The sequence below is a fragment of the Procambarus clarkii genome, chromosome 25, assembly GCF_040958095.1.
Source record: "Procambarus clarkii isolate CNS0578487 chromosome 25, FALCON_Pclarkii_2.0, whole genome shotgun sequence".
Classification (NCBI taxonomy): domain Eukaryota; kingdom Metazoa; phylum Arthropoda; class Malacostraca; order Decapoda; family Cambaridae; genus Procambarus; species Procambarus clarkii.
Genome location: NC_091174.1, coordinates 13,691,347 through 13,709,908, shown reverse-complemented (window position 1 = coordinate 13,709,908; position 18,562 = coordinate 13,691,347). Strand labels below are relative to the sequence as shown.

The 18,562-nt window shown below is 46.1% G+C and overlaps 2 protein-coding genes across 4 annotated transcripts in view; both read left to right on the top strand.

Moving 5' to 3' along the window:
• LOC123756565 (adenylate cyclase type 5) overlaps nt 1–18,562 on the top strand; it is an 814,648-nt gene that overhangs the window by 72,733 nt on the left and 723,353 nt on the right. The window lies entirely within an intron of this gene.
• On the top strand, nt 13,622–15,259 carry LOC138368377 (DNA-binding protein HU 2-like). The gene is made up of 2 exons (XM_069330906.1): nt 13,622–13,688; nt 14,970–15,259. Exons 1-2 carry the CDS (start codon nt 13,622–13,624, stop codon nt 15,257–15,259), a joined length of 357 nt encoding a protein of 118 aa, XP_069187007.1.

Genomic DNA, 18,562 nt, shown 5'->3' with positions numbered 1-18,562 from the left:
ATCTTGTCCCTATCTCCGAGAGAAAACCCGCCTCCGAGCAGGCTGTAATATTCCCACTAGTCCAGAAATAGAGCCTTGCGTGCCATTGGCTGGGTGTCAGGGGTACCGTAGGCCGGGTTCCAGCCGATTGGACACAGACCTAGGGGCGGAGTTTTCCCCGGGACAAGTGCCTGGCACACCATTGGTCGAGTGCCATGGGCACTGAAGTTAGGTTGAAAATGATGGGCGGAGTTTCCGTGTACAACAAGTTGTAGGGTGGCCTTCCTTGGCAGAGGAAGATTTGTTTTTAGTGCGACTTGGAAAGTGCTGGGGCAGGGGAGCGACCACACCAGGGGAGCCACGACACCTGGCTGGAGCAGCAGAAGTACAGTAATGTGCTGCCTTTGAGTTATGTTCAGTGAGTGGGGTCCTACCATTGCCTCTAGGATCCAGTTTACTTGGCTAGGATTTATTTAAATGCCATTTTTGAGTAATAAATTTTAATTTAACTAATTTCCTGTGTTTAGCTAATTTCCCCCCTTTAATACTATTTCTGAGTTCTGAGATCTTAATTGCTTCTGGAAATTTCCGTGATCCTACATACATCCTATTAGATTATAATATGCCCCCTTGTCTTGAGTAAGTAAATTAAAGAGTTTTCCATCAATTTTTCCCAGTAATTAAATTCCAAGTTTCTGCTTAATTATGTGATACTGGACTCCTCTTCTCCTGGGTTCAGTAATTCATTCATTTCACACATATTAGGAGTAGTGGTGGCAGGTGTAGCATTAAGTTTGTAACAGCAGAGACGTCCCATTGGTAAGTTGCAAGTGGTGGCACTGGGGTCAAATCTGGTGTTACAATCATGTCTGTGTGTGTGTGTAACACTGCCACACCATCATCATCTCTGCTTGTAGGTGTGTGTAACACTGCCACACCATCATCATCTCTGCTTGTAGGTGTATGTAACACTGCCACACCATCATCATCTCTGCTTGTAGGTGTGTGTAACACTGCCACACCATCATCATCTCTGCTTGTAGGTGTATGTAACACTGCCACACCATCATCATCTCTGCTTGTAGGTGTATGTAACACTGCCACACCATCATCATCTCTGCTTGTAGGTGTGTGTAACACTGCCACACCATCATCATGTCTGTGTGTAGGTGTGTGTAACACTGCCACACCATCATCATGTCTGTGTGTAGGTGTGTGTAACACTGCCACACCATCATCACGTCTGTGTGTAGGTGTGTGTAACACTGCCACACCATCATCATGTCTGTGTGTAGGTGTGTGTAACACTGCCACACCATCATCACGACTGTGTGTAGGTGTGTGTAACACTGCCACACCATCATCATGTGTGTGCGTGAGTATGCGTAAAACTCTGGCACACTATCATCATATCTGTGTGTAGGTGTGCGTAAACCTCCTTAACACTTGCAACAATGGCAACCTAGGTAATTTATTATGGTTCCATTTTCCAGTGTGGCAGGCGTCATAACACTTTTCCCTAATAATTAAGCCCCTCTATATTCCAGTGTATCTTGTTCAGCTAGTTAGTTTATATTAAGTGCGTTCAGGCAAGGCTGGACAAACTTCTTCCAGAATATAGGTGTTAGTGGCAAGCGATGTTGTGATCTGGCTTGGGGGTTGTGGGAGCTTCCGCGAGAGGCGCTGCTGCGGTAATGACAATTTCCGGCTTCATTCACTGTGCACAGGATGAAATGCAAAAGAGCAATCTTCAGCGAGAATATTGCTGCTTTTGTGAGCTGCGTCTGAATAAGATGGTAAGCCGGTCCAACACCGCCTAATGTTTTTAATATCTCTGAAAGGCATGAATTGAAATTGCAGGAGAAATAACGATATTGGGGTAGCCAACTTCAAATAGTTGCCAGAGATGGCATGGGCGATAACCACTACCAGAGCACTTGCGCAACATAAGAGTATGCCAGTAACAGCCTAGAGATTGTCAATAATAGTCTAGTGAGTGCCAGTAACGTGTCTCAAGTAGCAAACCTTACTGCACAAGTTGTCACAAAAAACATTGTGTTTAGATTAGCATACAAACTTATCAATGTTGAGTGTAAACGAGAATAACAAATGTGAATTTAATGTGCATGTAGTGTGGCCAGTTCTCAAATGTAGTATATAATTGTAAACTGTTCCAGTGCCCAGGCGAGTTTAGTAAATCATGTTACATTAAAGCAATGTTTCCGTTATATTGCAGAGCGGGACACTATGCTTTGCATAACAGTGATTCATATTTATGTTATAATGGCAAAACAGGAAAGATTTCAGCACATCCCTTAAAATATTGATTAACCCAAAATTAACCATGTGCAGTATTTAGGAACTGTGACTGAGCAAACGTGTGGAGGATAGTGAGATCAAAGCTCCCGGCACATAGCACCTGACTTGCGAAGCTGGCGTACCCCAGTGCAGAAGGAAAAGTAATCAGGAATATTTAGTCGGTATGGCAGGCAGCAAGAAACAAAGTGGGATGCTGTCAATACAGGGAAATGGCAGGAAGGGAGTGACTGAAATTACCAGTGACGAGTGATGGAAGAGGCAGTGAGAGATGGTGGCTGGCAGGGAAGGTGAAAGGGAGGAATGAAGGGAGGGTGGGAGGTAAGGACGGAGGTGAGGTAGGGATGGAGGGAGGGCAGATGAAAGCACGGTGCCAGAGTTGGTATCGATCAGCTGCCTCGGGGTCACCACACATGCAATCTGTTGCTGCCTAATTTTTATGTTCGTTGTGTTAGGCAGCAAGAACTTGCCCTGTTCGTGTGTAGGTTTAAGCTAACAAAGACAAACCTTAAGATGAGTTCCCTTTTGAAGGGGCAGTTGTGTCACTTTACACATTACGCGTCTCATCAAAAATATACAAATAAATTTAAAACATGTGATCTAACCATTATAAAAAATAAACGAAGCTCTGTACCTGTACTTCAAAACGTTTACGTTTATTGAAGGGTGAGAATGCTCCGCCGCTGCTGCTGTAGTCTGACAAGGCAACAGTAGCCTAACCATAACAAGGAGAGAAGGTCCTCTAGCATCTCACAGTGTACTGCTTATATAAATCTCACAACCCGTCCTCAGGTCATGCTCGTTCAAAACTCCAAAAACACATTCATAAGTTTTATTCTACCGTGTACTCAAGTACAATATTTTCTCAAACATAAATGAATATTATTATATATTATAATTTTGAGTATTAGGTGCTTTTGGTTATGTTACTAATTATTTGTATTTACAGTCCGTGGTGTAAGCATTTGAGAGGTGCGCTTCGAACATATGAATTGAGCGAAACTCTTTTTCAAATAAAGTTCAAACGTTTTTAGTGGAGTCATGTTTGATTACCGAGCATTTGACCAATGTTTATGCAGACGGGCTGCTAAAAGACAGGCCATTCTCAAAACATTTGCAGATTGCTCATTAATCACACGACTCAACTGAAAACGTTCAAATTTGATTGGAAAACAGTTTTGCTCATTTCATATGCTGGAAATGCGCTTCTGAAATGCTTGAGCCACATACTCTTAAATACTAATAGTTCTTATCATAATCAAAAATACCTAACCTAGGCCAAACTATACTCAACATTATGACATATAATAATAAATATCAGTATTTGCTAACAGAACCAAATCACCTAACCTATCCTAGGCCTAGACAAAATTATAATATATATATATATATATATATATATATATATATATATATATATATATATATATATATATATATATATATATATATATATATATATATATATATATTATATATATATATTATTATGCAAGTTTGAAGTCGCCGCAGCTTGGACGAACATAATTTAAGGTTGAGGGTGATGTGTCAAATTCTTTGTTTCATTATTTGTGTATAAGTGTCTCAGTTTATACAGTGTAGATGAAAGAGATCTGTGGCACGAGTCGGACATAGGCTGGTCGAGGTCGGCCTAAGTTAAATACTTTACCAAATATTGGCCTCTAACCCCCCCCCCGTAAACCCGTGAAATTTTCATGATGTCTGAAATCAATTCGTGGATGTATTTTCAATGGAGTGTGTGAAGCTACTCCTCCGTTTACCCGCATATTTTCTTGATTTACTCGAAAATGATGAACTGAAGTCGTTCAGGTTACAGTAATGAAGATAGTGAGCGAGGAATATGGTTACAGTGATGAAGATAGTATCTACAGTGAAGATAGTATGTAGTGAAGATGTAAGAGGAGGGGGGGGAGGACGGGGAAGATGAAGGGATAGGGGGAATGAAATGAGGGAGGGGAATGAGAGGACGGAGAACGGGGGATGAAATGGGAGTGTTGGGTAGAGAGCAAGGAGACTGGGAGGGAGAGGTGGGATGGGGGAAAGAGGAAGAGAGAGGGGTTGAGAGGAAGAGGAGGGTAGGGGGAAAAAGAAAGACACAGACCTGAGCACTGTGTGTAAGATTTATTCCTCCTGAGATTTATTATGAAGCCTGAAATGGGGTATTCGTTTTCCCTAGAGTTGTGATTGTTACAGTGGTTGCAAGGATCAGGTTGGGTTGCCGTTGCCTGTGGCAGGTGGCTGCAGGTGACGGGTCTCCCAATCCTGAGCACTCCAGTTGCAAACTCTGTGAGCAGGAACTGCGGCATGATCTCCCGCACTACATCACTGAATGCCCAGTTATTAGACCTTTCAGACCAGTTGGCATGAGGTACCTGGAGCTTTGCAATTACTTTATTCACTCTCGTATTCTTGAAGATATCCTCACAGTATACCCAAAATTTGCCAGTGCAGGCTATTAAACACATGGCTCTGTATGACTAACCATCCTGCGAGATGGGGACTTGTATTACCACTGCTACCTTATTCAATCTTGTGGTGTTGATATTCTCAAAATGCATCCGGAGTCTACCAGTGCAGACCGCTTATCACATGCCTCTGTATGACTAACCATCCTGTGTGATGGGGATTTTTTAGCATCACCTAGTTAGCTTCTTTTTGACACACTGAACTCCACTTCATATAGTCTAGGGTAGCTGCACTAATGCAGATGTACCTAATATGTCAATAAAAAAAAAATGCACGTATGACTAACTATCCTGTGTGATGGGGATTTTTTAACATCACGTAGTTAGCTTTTTTTTTTTTGACACACTGTACTCCACTTCATATAGTCTAGGGTAGCTGCACTAATGCAGATATACCTCATATTTTAATAAAAAAAAAAAAAAAAAAGCCATGAGGATAATTCTTGGTGCCCCAAGATGCACAAGAATCATCAACATGAGGGAAGAACTGAAGCTTCCAACCATACTAGAGAGAATAATGCAAGTCAACACTACCTTTTGCCTTAAAGTCATGAGAAACCCTACATCTCCTGCATTGCTCAGAGACAAATTATTTAGTGCTGTTAACACCCTTTTGACTGGTGCCGACATACCAACTCACTCCTTTTATGATAATTGGCTGAGCAACAATACTTACAATCTCATTAAACTTAACATTCCTTTTAAGTGCAATCTACCTGTCTCTGATATTCCTCTTTATCTGTACCCCACCATTCAAGTATCATACACACCTGTCACCAAGAAAGATAATGAGAATCTTGCTCTTCTCAAAGCTGTCACACTTGAAACAATTGCCTCCTCCATCGAGAGTTTAAGATCTCACGAGCACTGTGTCTACACCGACGGCTCAGTTCAATCCTCTACTGGACGGGCTGCAGCAGCATGTAGGTTTTATAGAAATAATATTTGCACAAAGACTGTCAGTGTCAGGTTAAACAACTGGCTGACCTCCACACAAGCAGAACTAGCAGCATTACACTTAGCAACCAGTACATTAAAAAACATTGGAGGAGGAATAATATTTTGTGATTCAAAGTCTGCTCTTCAAGCAATCGAAAACTTCTCCTGGAAGATCGACAGCAAGAACCTCATACTCCCAATTATAAATGACCTAATTGATGCACAGAGTAAAGGGTCTCGAATCTCCTTTGTATGGATAACTTCACACATAAATATAACCCATCATAATGAGACAGACATTGCAGCCAAATTAGCGTGTAACAAGTTTGAAGTTGAATTAGATCTAGGTATCCCCCATCTCTGCTGTCAAAACTGTATTGTTCAAACACTCAGATCTGATAGGAAAGAACTTACTGACTCCCAACGACCTGAAAGTACTAGTATAAAAAGCTATGATTTGTTCAGATCTGAAACCTATATCTATGGGCAGCACAAAACGTCCAGTAGACTGTGCGACACAGTAGTTGCAAGGATCAGGTTGGGTTACCGTTACCTGTGGCAGGTGGCTGCAGGTGACGGATCTCCCAATCCTGATCACTTTAGGTGCAAACTCTGTGAGCAGGAACTGCGGCATGATCTCCCACACTACATCACCGAATGCCCAGTTATTAGACCATTCAGACCCTTTGGTATGAGGTACAAGGAACTTTGCAACTATTTTATTCACTCTCGTATTTTTGAGAATATCCTCATAGTGTACCCAAAATTTGCCAGTGCATGCTACGGAACGTGTGGCCCTTTATGTCTAACCATCTTGCGAGATGGGGACTTTTAGTATCATAGCTACCTTATTCACTCTTGTGTTCATGATGATATCCTCATAATGCACCCAGAGTCTGCCAGTGCAGACTTCTTATCACGTGCCTCTGTATGACTAAACATCCTGTGTGATGGAGATTTTAGCATCACGTAGCTAGTTCTTGACACACTATATTTCCCTTCATATAGTGTAGGGTAGCTGCACAAATGTAGATGTAACTATATATGTTAATAAAAAATATATCTCTCTCTCAGAAAAAAAATATAAGTAGAGGGACGGACAGACTGACAGACAGACAGACAGACAAACAGACAGACAGACAGACAGACAGACAGACAGACAGACAGACAGACAGACAGACAGACAGACAGAGACGAGACAGACAGACAGGCAGGCAGGCAAACCCGGGCATTGCTTGGTGCCTCTTCTAGTCTAATATATACGCCAGTCACGACCAGTAGGGAAAAAATGCCTAACATCACCTCAAATCCATATCCAATCTCAGACAATCCCACAATCTCAAGTCTAAAAAATTTTCCCTCCCGCCCTCTTCCACCCTTCCCACGACCAGTTCCCATTCTCCCCACCCAACTGCCATACCCAATCTTACCTCTACCTTTCCAACTCTTCCTACACCCTAGTTCAGTCCTTCCCGAATTTCCCCAAACCGTACCAACTTTCCCTTCACCCGCTCCAAACCACTCCTTCCCTTCCTCATTCTCCCCCACTCCCCTTCCCATCACTCTCCCGCCCAGCTCCTTCGTGCTAAATTAACCCTTAAGAGCACCGTATTCATTAATCCAATTACCTGGTAATAATTATGCTGTTGATGTTCTCGTGTTGCTCAAGGTGGGTGTAGATTGGGTAGGGGTGATGGTAGTGCTGGTTGCTGGGTTGTTGCTGGTACCGGTGGAGTTGATGGGGGGTACTGATAAGTGAGGTGCTAGTGGTAGGGGTGATGGTTGTAGTAATGTTGGTAGGTAGGGTGCCGGTGATGGGAAAATGTGACAATGGTGGTTCTAATGGTCGTGGCAGCGGCGCTTGTCGTGGTTGTGGTTGCTGTGGCAATGTTAATGGATGCGGCAATGGCTTTGGTGATGGCGGCGGCGGCGTGGTGGTGGTGGCGACGGCGTGGTGGTGGTGGCGACGGCGCCAGTGTGAACTAGACAAAGATGGTGACTGTGGCGCTCACCTACCACAGCTCAGGGTAGAGCAGCAGAGGAGGGCGGGGTGAGGCAGGCGGACAGGAAGAGAATAAAGAGCTCGAGTGAAAAGTTATAGTCAAAATGAGTGAAGAGCCAAAGCAGCAGCAGGTATAGAACAAACGTTACAGTTGCATTTCTATCGTAAACGGTTTCACTGCGAAAACAGAAGAGTGGTGTGCACTCGGGGGCGGGGAGAAAGGAGTTTGCACTCAAGGGTGGAGAGGGAATAGTGCACCCTAAAGGAAAAGATGTGCATTCCGGGTGGAAAAGGAGTGTGGACTTATTATTGTATCTTCTACATATTAACTGGAACCGCTGTTAAGTTGTGGTTTATCGTTTATATTACAATATAGATGTTCATTTCTGTGAGTCAGGTTTAAATTTTTTATATTTAGTATCTGAAATGTTTTAACTCAGCTTGGCGTCGCTTGTGTTTGCAAAGCTGCTACTCTTGCAGCCTTCATCCTGTCTTACAGGCAGCCCGGCCTCTCAACGATACATTTAAATTTGTACATTATGGTCCCCAACGTACATAATACAAAGTACTATGAAAGATGGCGACTCAAAAATATCCTCCTTTTTAAATACATCGGTAGGTTAGGTTAGGTAGGTTGCTTAGGTACGTACGTGTCTGGTTAGGTTAGCACTTTATATTTTGTACGTTGTGGCAAATCAAGAGAACGATACTTTATAAGTTAATTTCATTCTGGTAAAATTTTTATTACCTTACATTAACTGTTTGTGTTTATCTTCTGCAGGTACGTTGCCCATTTGGGAGGAGAATAGTGAGCGGGCGTCGTGCACGCGGTGACAGGAGGTGGAGGGTGGTCTTCATCTCCTCGTACTGAGAGGTGCGTGCCAGTATTACACAGTAGTAGTAGACATCCGTCAATCCCGTGGGGTTATGGAGTTGTGCCCTGGGTGTCTAGTTGTTGTAGTGTAGTTGGATGCAGCGCCTGCTGTGGCTGTGAAGGCCAACCCGAGAATGACAGTCTCGACTGCAGCGAGCGCAGTTAAACGCCGGAGCGGGTGCGTCTGACAGTGGTCGAGACCTCCTCTGAAATCTATTATCCTCCGCCTCTATTATTACACAGTATACACTGCCAATGTGGTAAACATGCTCTGGTTGGCAACGACGGAGATATCACTATGTCGAGAGTCATTGATTTGAGGTGACATTTGTGCCTGTTAAGGCTTTAATAAACCTTACAAGCTGAATGTTATTTTCAATAATGTCTACTCTTAATATAATGTTAAACATGAACTGCAAACATTATATGCATGTGGTAAAATTGTCTACATATAACGTAATAATAAAGGAATAAGCTGAAAGCCTGTGGGAATATGCTAGACAGACCCTGATTATATGCTGGAAAGTTCCAGTTAATTTGGTGGTGTAATGTTACTTGGTAACTTGTTCCACATATCACCAACCCTATTTCCGAAACCGTGTTTTACGTTATATATTTTCTAAATTTACTCAATTTGAATTCATTGTTTTATGTTTAACTTGGGATGATAAACCAAGAAACCTGTTTATCTTCAACTTGTTAAACCCTTCCGTTAATACGTACCATGAAATCGTGTCTCCTGTTACGCTACGTCTTTCTAGGGAATGTAAACGGAGTTTTATGTGTTAAAGAGATATCTTAAGATCGGAATAAACTTGGGCGTCATCTTCGTGTGTATACTCTCAAAGGAATGTGTAACACCTCTTACAGTACGATGGCCAAAACTCTTGTATAATCCAAGAAGTGGGGTCTCACAAAGCCAAGATGAAGTTGAATTAAAACATCAGAGCTTCATTAATTTTAGTACCCATTTCCCATTTTAAGAACACATATGCACTGTATTTTTTGTGTGAGATCCCCCTTTAATCATGACTCCCAGACACTGATCATAACTTGTTTACGGAATTTCACTATTCTTTTGTTGTTATGGATTCCTCTTGTTATTTTCTCTCAGTGGCTTACAACGCTCTTTTTGATGGTATTGAATGGCACCTTCCAATTTTAGGTCTGTTTTGAATGTTTGGTTCTTGCACGTTCCAGCACAAGTATATGAATGTATTACACATCCTATTATAGTGTCACTGACAGCACTCGCAACCCCCCCCCCCCCCAGCATTCTGGCACGAGCCCGTTCTCTCCATTGTGCCTCGGGGAAAAAAGAACGGAAGTTTAGCCTAACCAGAAGCACCAAAAGGTAGACACTCCACCTAACCTTCCGGAGAAGGCCTGGTCACAGACGGGGCCGCGGGGGACCTTGCCCACACCATCCCAGGAATCAACGCAAGGTACCGGAGCCGATACTCCTTAGTCCCATCAAGTGTCAGTATTGCGTTGGTTTTAATTTCCCTTAACCCCCGCAATTTTTATGCTGGGGTCGATAAGGTTCAAAATGTAGTGAAGTGTAGTTAGTGAGCAACTGGAGACTAGTGATTTATTGAATAAGCTTGACGAGCGTTCATTAAACCTCTCACACGGAAAATACTCGCCGGGGCCTGGGGCTTCATTGTATTTGGTTATGGATTTATTTTACAACTTCTCCCCAAGTTATTATTAACAGTTACATCATTTACTTCTCGTGCACCCCACAACCATCCTGTGGGCGACGGTGGAGAGTTTAAAGGAACGTTCCTGCACTCTCTTCAATAAGTCAATTTGGATATTTCCCCCTATCCCTTCCATTATGTGCCTCTGTAATCCTTGCCACCACCGCCCACGGGATGGGTATGGGGTACATAATAAATAAATGGATCTGAAAAAATCATTCCACACTCCACGATTTCTTTCTGTTTAAGTTTTCTCTAATTTGAAAAGTACAATAAGCATATGCTAAACATGTGACGAACGCACACTACAATGCAAGCAATACACTCACCGTAAAACACACTTGCTCAGTACATAGTGTATATAACAAATAAGCAAATACTAAATACCGCAATCACCATTGGCTTATTCCCAGCCAGCCGTGGCTCACCCAGCCATCCGTGGCTCACCCAGCCATCCGTGGCTCACCCAGCCTTCCGTGGCTCACCCAGCCAGCCGTGGCTCACCCAGCCATCCGTGGCTCACCCAGCCTTCCGTGGCTCACCCAGCCAGCCGTGGCTCACCCAGCCATCCGTGGCTCACCCAGCCAGCCGTGGCTCACCCAGCCATCCGTGGCTCACCCAGCCTTCCGTGGCTCACCCAGCCAGCCGTGGCTCACCCAGCCATCCGTGGCTCACCCAGCCTTCCGTGGCTCACCCAGCCATCCGTGGCTCACCCAGCCTTCCGTGGCTCACCCAGCCATCCGTGGCTCACCCAGCCTTCCGTGGCTCACCCAGCCATCCGTGGCTCACCCAGTCATCCGTGGCTCACCCAGCCATCCGTGGCTCACCCAGCCTTCCGTGGCTCACCCAGCCTTCCGTGGCTCACCCAGCCATCCGTGGCTCACCCAGCCATCCGTGGCTCACCCAGCCTTCCGTGGCTCACCCAGCCATCCGTGGCTCACCCAGTCATCCGTGGCTCACCCAGCCTTCCGTGGCTCACCCAGCCTTCCGTGGCTCACCCAGCCTTCCGTGGCTCACCCAGCCATCCGTGGATCACCCAGCCATCCGTGGCTCACCCAGCCATCCGTGGCTCACCCAGCCATCCGTGGCTCACCCAGCCATCCGTGGCTCACCCAGCCTTCCGTGGCTCACCCAGCCATCCGTGGCTCACCCAGCCATCCGTGGCTCACCCAGCCATCCGTGGCTCACCCAGCCATCCGTTGCTCACCCAGCCAGCCGTGGCTCACCCAGCCAGCCGTGGTTCACCCAGTCATCTGTGGCTCACCCAGCCATCCGTGGCTCACCCAGCCATCCGTGGCTCACCCAGCCATCCGTGGCTCACCCAGCCAGCCGTGGCTCACCCAGCCATCCGTGGCTCACCCAGCCAGCCGTGGCTCACCCAGCCAGTCGTGATTAGCACCAATGATAAGTGGAACGCCACCAATGATAAAAAGTAGTTTTAAACATCATACACAGAGGATAAACATCACGGGCCAGTAGCCACGGTGAACTGCATCAAATTGAGGAATTATTCATGACAAACTCAAAACATTTTTGAGGTAAACATGATTCTCATATCTGAGTAAACTAAGCTGTTTGCAGGGAATCGAGAGGGCGCGCTCCTGCTGTTTTCTCTGGCTGTACTGTTTTTGTGTGCTATACTTCTCTTGCTGGCTTCATATTCTATCATGTACTTATTATATTTATATATTGTACTAGCTGTATTTTATGTTGTTTTCCTGTAATTTCCGTACTTCCTTTGCTGCAGTTGCTGTATTTCTCTGGTTCTTGTGTCTGAGATACATTTGGTGATCCAAATACATCGATCTTTTAGAAGCCATAATTAGAGTAGAAACCCCCTCAGGATGTAAGGTGTATGTGGGGGGTATGGGTGTATGGTTATGGTAAGGGGGAATGGGTTCCCGCTAAATCCTTTTTGCCGTTTCATTAGAATGTTTATCCTCTCCAAGTGCGCCATTATACTCATCCTGATTACTTTCTCTAGTATTCTGCAAGGATGAACTACAACAGTGACAGTGGCTTATAATGTAGCGAGTCCCCTCTGACCCCTCCCCTCTTTTTTTTTTAAGAATATTCGGACTGTTCCCTTTTCCAGATTTCCGGGAGATCTAAAGTCTTGAGGATTTTGTCGAAAATTGTGTTAGTGTATGGCAAAGTGGTGGTGCAGTCTCCTTCAGCAGCGGTAGTGGTCATGGCTGGTCCTTCTGTTTTGTTTACGTCTAGTTCATCCTTGTGTTTTGAAGGATGAGACCTTCACACCCTCTTCTTCGGGTGTGGTTAGTGAAGGGGAGATTAGTGTGGGGTGGCACAGTAGATTAGTGCTCACGGGATGAGTATGGGGTGCACCATAAACTACCGCTCACAGGATGGGTATGGGGTGCTCCATAAACTAGCGCTCACAGGATGGGTATGGGGTGCACCATAAACTAGCGCTCACGGGATGAGTATGGGGTGCACCATAAACTAGCGCTCACAGGATGGGTATGGGGTGCACCATAAACTACCGCTCACAGGATGGGTATGGGGTGCTCCATAAACTAGCGCTCACAGGATGGGTATGGGGTGCACCATAAACTAGCGCTCACGGGATGAGTATGGGGTGCACCATAAACTAGCGCTCACAGGATGGGTATGGGGTGCACCATAAACTAGCGCTCACAGGATGAGTATGGGGTGCACCATAAAGTAGCGCTCACAGGATGAGTATGGGGTGCACCATAAACTAGCGCTCACAGGATGAGTATGGGGTGCACCATAAACTAGCGCTCATAGGATGAGTATGGGGTGCACCATAAACTAGCGCTCATAGGATGAGTATGGGGTGCACCATAAACTAGCGCTCATAGGATGGGTATGGGGTGCACCATAAACTAGCGCTCACAAGATGGGTATGGGGTGCACCATAAACTAGCGCTCATAGGATGAGTATGGGGTGCACCATAAACTAGCGCTCACAGGATGAGTATGGGGTGCACCGTAAACTAGCGCTCACAGGATGAGTATGGGGTGCACCATAAACTAGCGCTCACAGGATGAGTATGGGGTGCACCATAAACTAGCCCTCACTGGATGAGTATGGGGTGAACCATAAACTAGCGCTCATAGGATGGGTATGGGGTGCACCATATATGGAGTGCTATATATATATATATATATATATATATATATATATATATATATATATATATATATATATATATATATATATATATATATATATATATATATATATATATATATATATATATATATATATATAAATAATACACACACACACAGGTACCCATTTTACTGTTGGCTAACCAGAAGCTACACCTAAGGAATGACGCCCAGTGAATCCTCCCCGGCCAGGATACGAACCCAGGCCAAAGCGCTGGCGAAAAAGCCAGGCGAGTGTCGTACGGCTACACTACACCTCAAGGGACTCTCGTAACACGTGGAGTGTGGTACCAGATGGTGCCATCCAAACTCAGTGTAAGAGTAGTAGTACATCTGGTTGAAGCACATTTAAACCCATGGTGGTCAAGTCGGTATTGCGTGTCACTGGGGAGTCCAGGGACAAGGGTTCGATCCCATTGTATTGTTTTAATATTTGTTCATCGATAAATCACGTTCTTGTGATTACATTGTGTACACTAAGAGCTCGTGCAGTAACGGTATATACAATAGCAAGAACTACAATAGGTGCAACGAGAATAACTTTAAACAACAGCAGCTGTAACATGAATGACTGCAGTATTAACAAAAATAGTTACACTTTTAACTAATTTGCTACAATAGCTACAGGTCCAACAACACTGCTACAATAGCTACAGGTCCAACAACACTGCTACAATAGCTACAGGTCCAACAACACCGCTACAATAGCTACAGGTCCAACAACACTGCTACAATAGCTACAGGTCCAACAACACCGCTACAATAGCTACAGGTCCAACAACACTGCTACAATAGCTACAGGTCCAACAACACTGCTACAATAGCTACAGGTCCAACAACACCGCTACAATAGCTACAGGTCCAACAACACCGCTACAATAGCTACAGGTCCAACAACACTGCTACAATAGCTACAGGTCCAACAACACTGCTACAATAGCTACAGGTCCAACAACACTGCTACAATAGCTACAGGTCCAACAACACCGCTACAATAGCTACAGGTCCAACAACACTGCTACAATAGCTACAGGTCCAACAACACCGCTACAATAGCTACAGGTCCAACAACACTGCTACAATAGCTACAGGTCCAACAACACTGCTACAATAGCTACAGGTCCAACAACACCGCTACAATAGCTACAGGTCCAACAACACCGCTACAATAGCTACAGGTCCAACAACACTGCTACAATAGCTACAGGTCCAACAACACTGCTACAATAGCTACAGGTCCAACAACACCGCTACAATAGCTACAGGTCCAACAACACCGCTACAATAGCTACAGGTCCAACAACACTGCTACAATAGCTACAGGTCCAACAACACTGCTACAATAGCTACAGGTCCAACAACACTGCTACAATAGCTACAGGTCCAACAACACTGCTAGCTGCAATATCAATGCAAACACTTACAATATCATCACAGATAGTTGCAATATCATCAAAAACAGCTATAAGAGCAGCACAAAATAGATACAGCAGGAAAAACTGTTACAACAGCAGCAAAAACTGCTACAACAGCAGCAAAAACTGTTACAACAGCAGCAAAAACTGCTACAACAGCAGCAAAAACTGTTACAACAGCAGCACAAACTGCTACAACAGCAGCAAAAACTGCTACAACAGCAGCAAAAACTGTTACAACAGCAGCACAAACTGCTACAACAGCAGCACAAACTGCTACAACAGCAGCACAAACTGCTACAACAGCTGCAAAACAGTACATTATCAGCAATACAACAGAAACACCAGTTAAAACAGCTACAACAGGAGCAAAACAGCTACAATAGCAACACAAACATCTACAAAAGCAACATAATTGCCTCATTAGTGCTAATAATTAAAATAGTTAGGTATGAAACAAAAGTAGTTACAAAACGACTAAAAATGTAATAATGGCTGCTCTCTTTCCACATAACGGAATGTTGGTTGATATAACTTTTTTTCCTGAACGCTATTAGGCATTTTGCTGTGTTTTGTGGTAATTAGTATTAAAAAGTAATAATTCAATGTGTGTCATTGGCTGGTCTGATTATGATGGATGCTTATAGTCTGCCCCACTCTTACAGCCGCGCTAAATCAATGATAAATTGCGTTCTGAAAATAATGTGACGTGTCTTTTTTGTAAATTATTGTGAATTACGTAATGTAAACGGTTGGTAATGACCAGCGGGAGTGGCTTATTGTTACGGGGGGTATTGATTATGTCGTTGGTGCTCAGATGGCCGTCAATCCTCGAGGATTGGTCGGTAAAGCGACAGCCTCACGTCTTGAAGGGTGGGCGTTCGATCCCTGATATGTCTTATAGTGGCTTGGCACCGCTCCTTCACTCATATCCCAGCTTCCTCGTCTTACATCACTTCCAAGAGCTGAGTGGTCATGCTGGCTCAGTGCTCTCCCCTCGTAATTATCTTATATTGCTCAGAAACTTAATATATTTGACACTAGTAGAGCTCAGTGCTCTGGCCACTGTGTATAACACAATGTTTCGTGGTCTGGTCATTGTACATAATAAAGTAAGCTTCGTAGTCTTGTCATTTTACATTGTATAATGAAAGTTTCGTGGTCTGGTCATTGTACATAATGAAATTAAAACTTCGTGTTCTGGTCATTGTATATAACATAATGAAGATTATGATAGCAAATGTTGTAGTGTTAAGTGTGATCATACAGTAACGTCTGCCTGGTGATCTGGAGTGTAATGTCTGCCTGGTGATCTGGAGTGTAATGTCTGCCTGGTGATCAGGGCAGTTCCGTCTGCCTGGTGATCTGGGCAGTTCCGTCTGCCTGGTGATCAGGGCAGTTCCGTCTGCCTGGTGATCAGGGCAGTACCGTCTGCCTGGTGATCAGGGCAGTACCGTCTGCCTGGTGATCAGGGCAGTACCGTCTGCCTGGTGATCAGGGCAGTACCGTCTGCCTGGTGATCAGGGCAGTTCCGTCTGCCTGGTGATCAGGGCAGTACCGTCTGCCTGGTGATCAGGGCAGTACCGTCTGCCTGGTGATCAGGGCAGTTCCGTCTGCCTGGTGATCAGGGCAGTACCGTCTGCCTGGTGATCAGGGCAGTTTCGTCTGCCTGGTGATCAGGGCAGTACCGTCTGCCTGGTGATCAGGGCAGTACCGTCTGCCTGGTGATCAGGGCAGTACCGTCTGCCTGGTGATCAGGGCAGTTCCGTCTGCCTGGTGATCAGGGCAGTTCCGTCTGCCTGGTGATCAGGGCAGTACCGTCTGCCTGGTGATCAGGGCAGTACCGTCTGCCTGGTGATCAGGGCAGTACCGTCTGCCTGGTGATCAGGGCAGTACCGTCTGCCTGGTGATCAGGGCAGTTCCGTCTGCCTGGTGATCAGGGCAGTTCCGTCTGCCTGGTGATCAGGGCAGTTCCGTCTGCCTGGTGATCAGGGCAGTTCCGTCTGCCTGGTGATCAGGGCAGTACCGTCTGCCTGGTGATCAGGGCAGTTCCGTCTGCCTGGTGATCAGGGCAGTTCCGTCTGCCTGGTGATCAGGGCAGTACCGTCTGCCTGGTGATCAGGGCAGTACCGTCTGCCTGGTGATCAGGGCAGTTCCGTCTGCCTGGTGATCAGGGCAGTTCCGTCTGCCTGGTGATCAGGGCAGTTCCGTCTGCCTGGTGATCAGGGCAGTTCCGTCTGCCTGGTGATCAGGGCAGTTCCGTCTGCCTGGTGATCAGGGCAGTTCCGTCTGCCTGGTGACCAGGGCAGTTCCGTCTGCCTGGTGATCAGGGCAGTTCCGTCTGCCTGGTGATCAGGGCAGTTCCGTCTGCCTGGTGATCAGGGCAGTTCCGTCTGCCTGGTGATCAGGGCAGTTCCGTCTGCCTGGTGATCAGGGCAGTTCCGTCTGCCTGGTGATCAGGGCAGTTCCGTCTGCCTGGTGATCAGGGCAGTTCCGTCTGCCTGGTGATCAGGGCAGTTCCGTCTGCCTGGTGATCAGGGCAGTACCGTCTGCCTGGTGATCAGGGCAGTTCCGTCTGCCTGGTGATCAGGGCAGTACCGTCTGCCTGGTGATCAGGGCAGTACCGTCTGCCTGGTGATCAGGGCAGTTCCGTCTGCCTGGTGATCAGGGCAGTTCCGTCTGCCTGGTGATCAGGGCAGTTCCGTCTGCCTGGTGATCAGGGCAGTTCCGTCAGCCTGGTGATCAGGGCAGTACCGTCTGCCTGGTGATCAGGGCAGTTCCGTCTGCCTGGTGATCAGGGCAGTTCCGTCTGCCTGGTGATCAGGGCCACCCTCAATTACGAGGACAACTAATGAGCGGAACATTACACTAGGGAGGAGTGGGGACCAGCTCACGTTACTGAGCTGTACTTGGTGGCGCACCTCACTCCATGGAGGGCCTTACTCTCTCACAACACTCCATGGAGGGCCTTACACTCTCACCTCACTCCATGGAGGGCCTTACTCTCTCACAACACTCCATGGAGGGCCTTACACTCTCACCTCACTCCATGGAGGGCCTTACTCTCTCACAACACTCCATGGAGGGCCTTACACTCTCACAACACTCCATGGAGGGCCTTACTCTCTCACAACACTCCATGGAGGGCCTTACACTCTCACAACACTCCATGGAGGGCCTTACACTCTCTCAACACTCCATGGAGGGCCTTACTCTCTCACAACACTCCATGGAGGGCCTTACACTCTCACAACACTCCATGGAGGGCCTTACTCTCTCACAACACTCCATGGAGGGCCTTACACTCTCACAACACTCCATGGAGGGCCTTACACTCTCTCAACACTCCATGGAGGGCCTTACTCTCTCACAACACTCCATGGAGGGCCTTACACTCTCTCAACACTCCATGGAGGGCCTTACTCTCTCACAACACTCCATGGAGGGCCTTACACTCTCTCAACACTCCATGGAGGGCCTTACTCTCTCACAACACTCCATGGAGGGCCTTACTCTCTCACAACACTCCATGGAGGGCCTTACACTCTCACAACACTCCATGGAGGGCCTTACTCTCTCACAACACTCCATGGAGGGCCTTACACTCTCTCAACACTCCATGGAGGGCCTTACACTCTCTCAACACTCCATGGAGGGCCTTACTCTCTCACAACACTCCATGGAGGGCC

Coding starts and splice junctions, on each gene's coding strand:
- LOC138368377 (XM_069330906.1), top strand. CDS start 13,622: ATGACGCCCAGTGAATCCTCCCCGGCCAGGATACGAACCCAGGCCAAA. Junction 13,689..14,969: donor AGCGCTGGCGAAAAAGCCAG/GCGAGTGTCGTA, acceptor CTGTTACAACAG/CAGCAAAAACTGCTACAACA.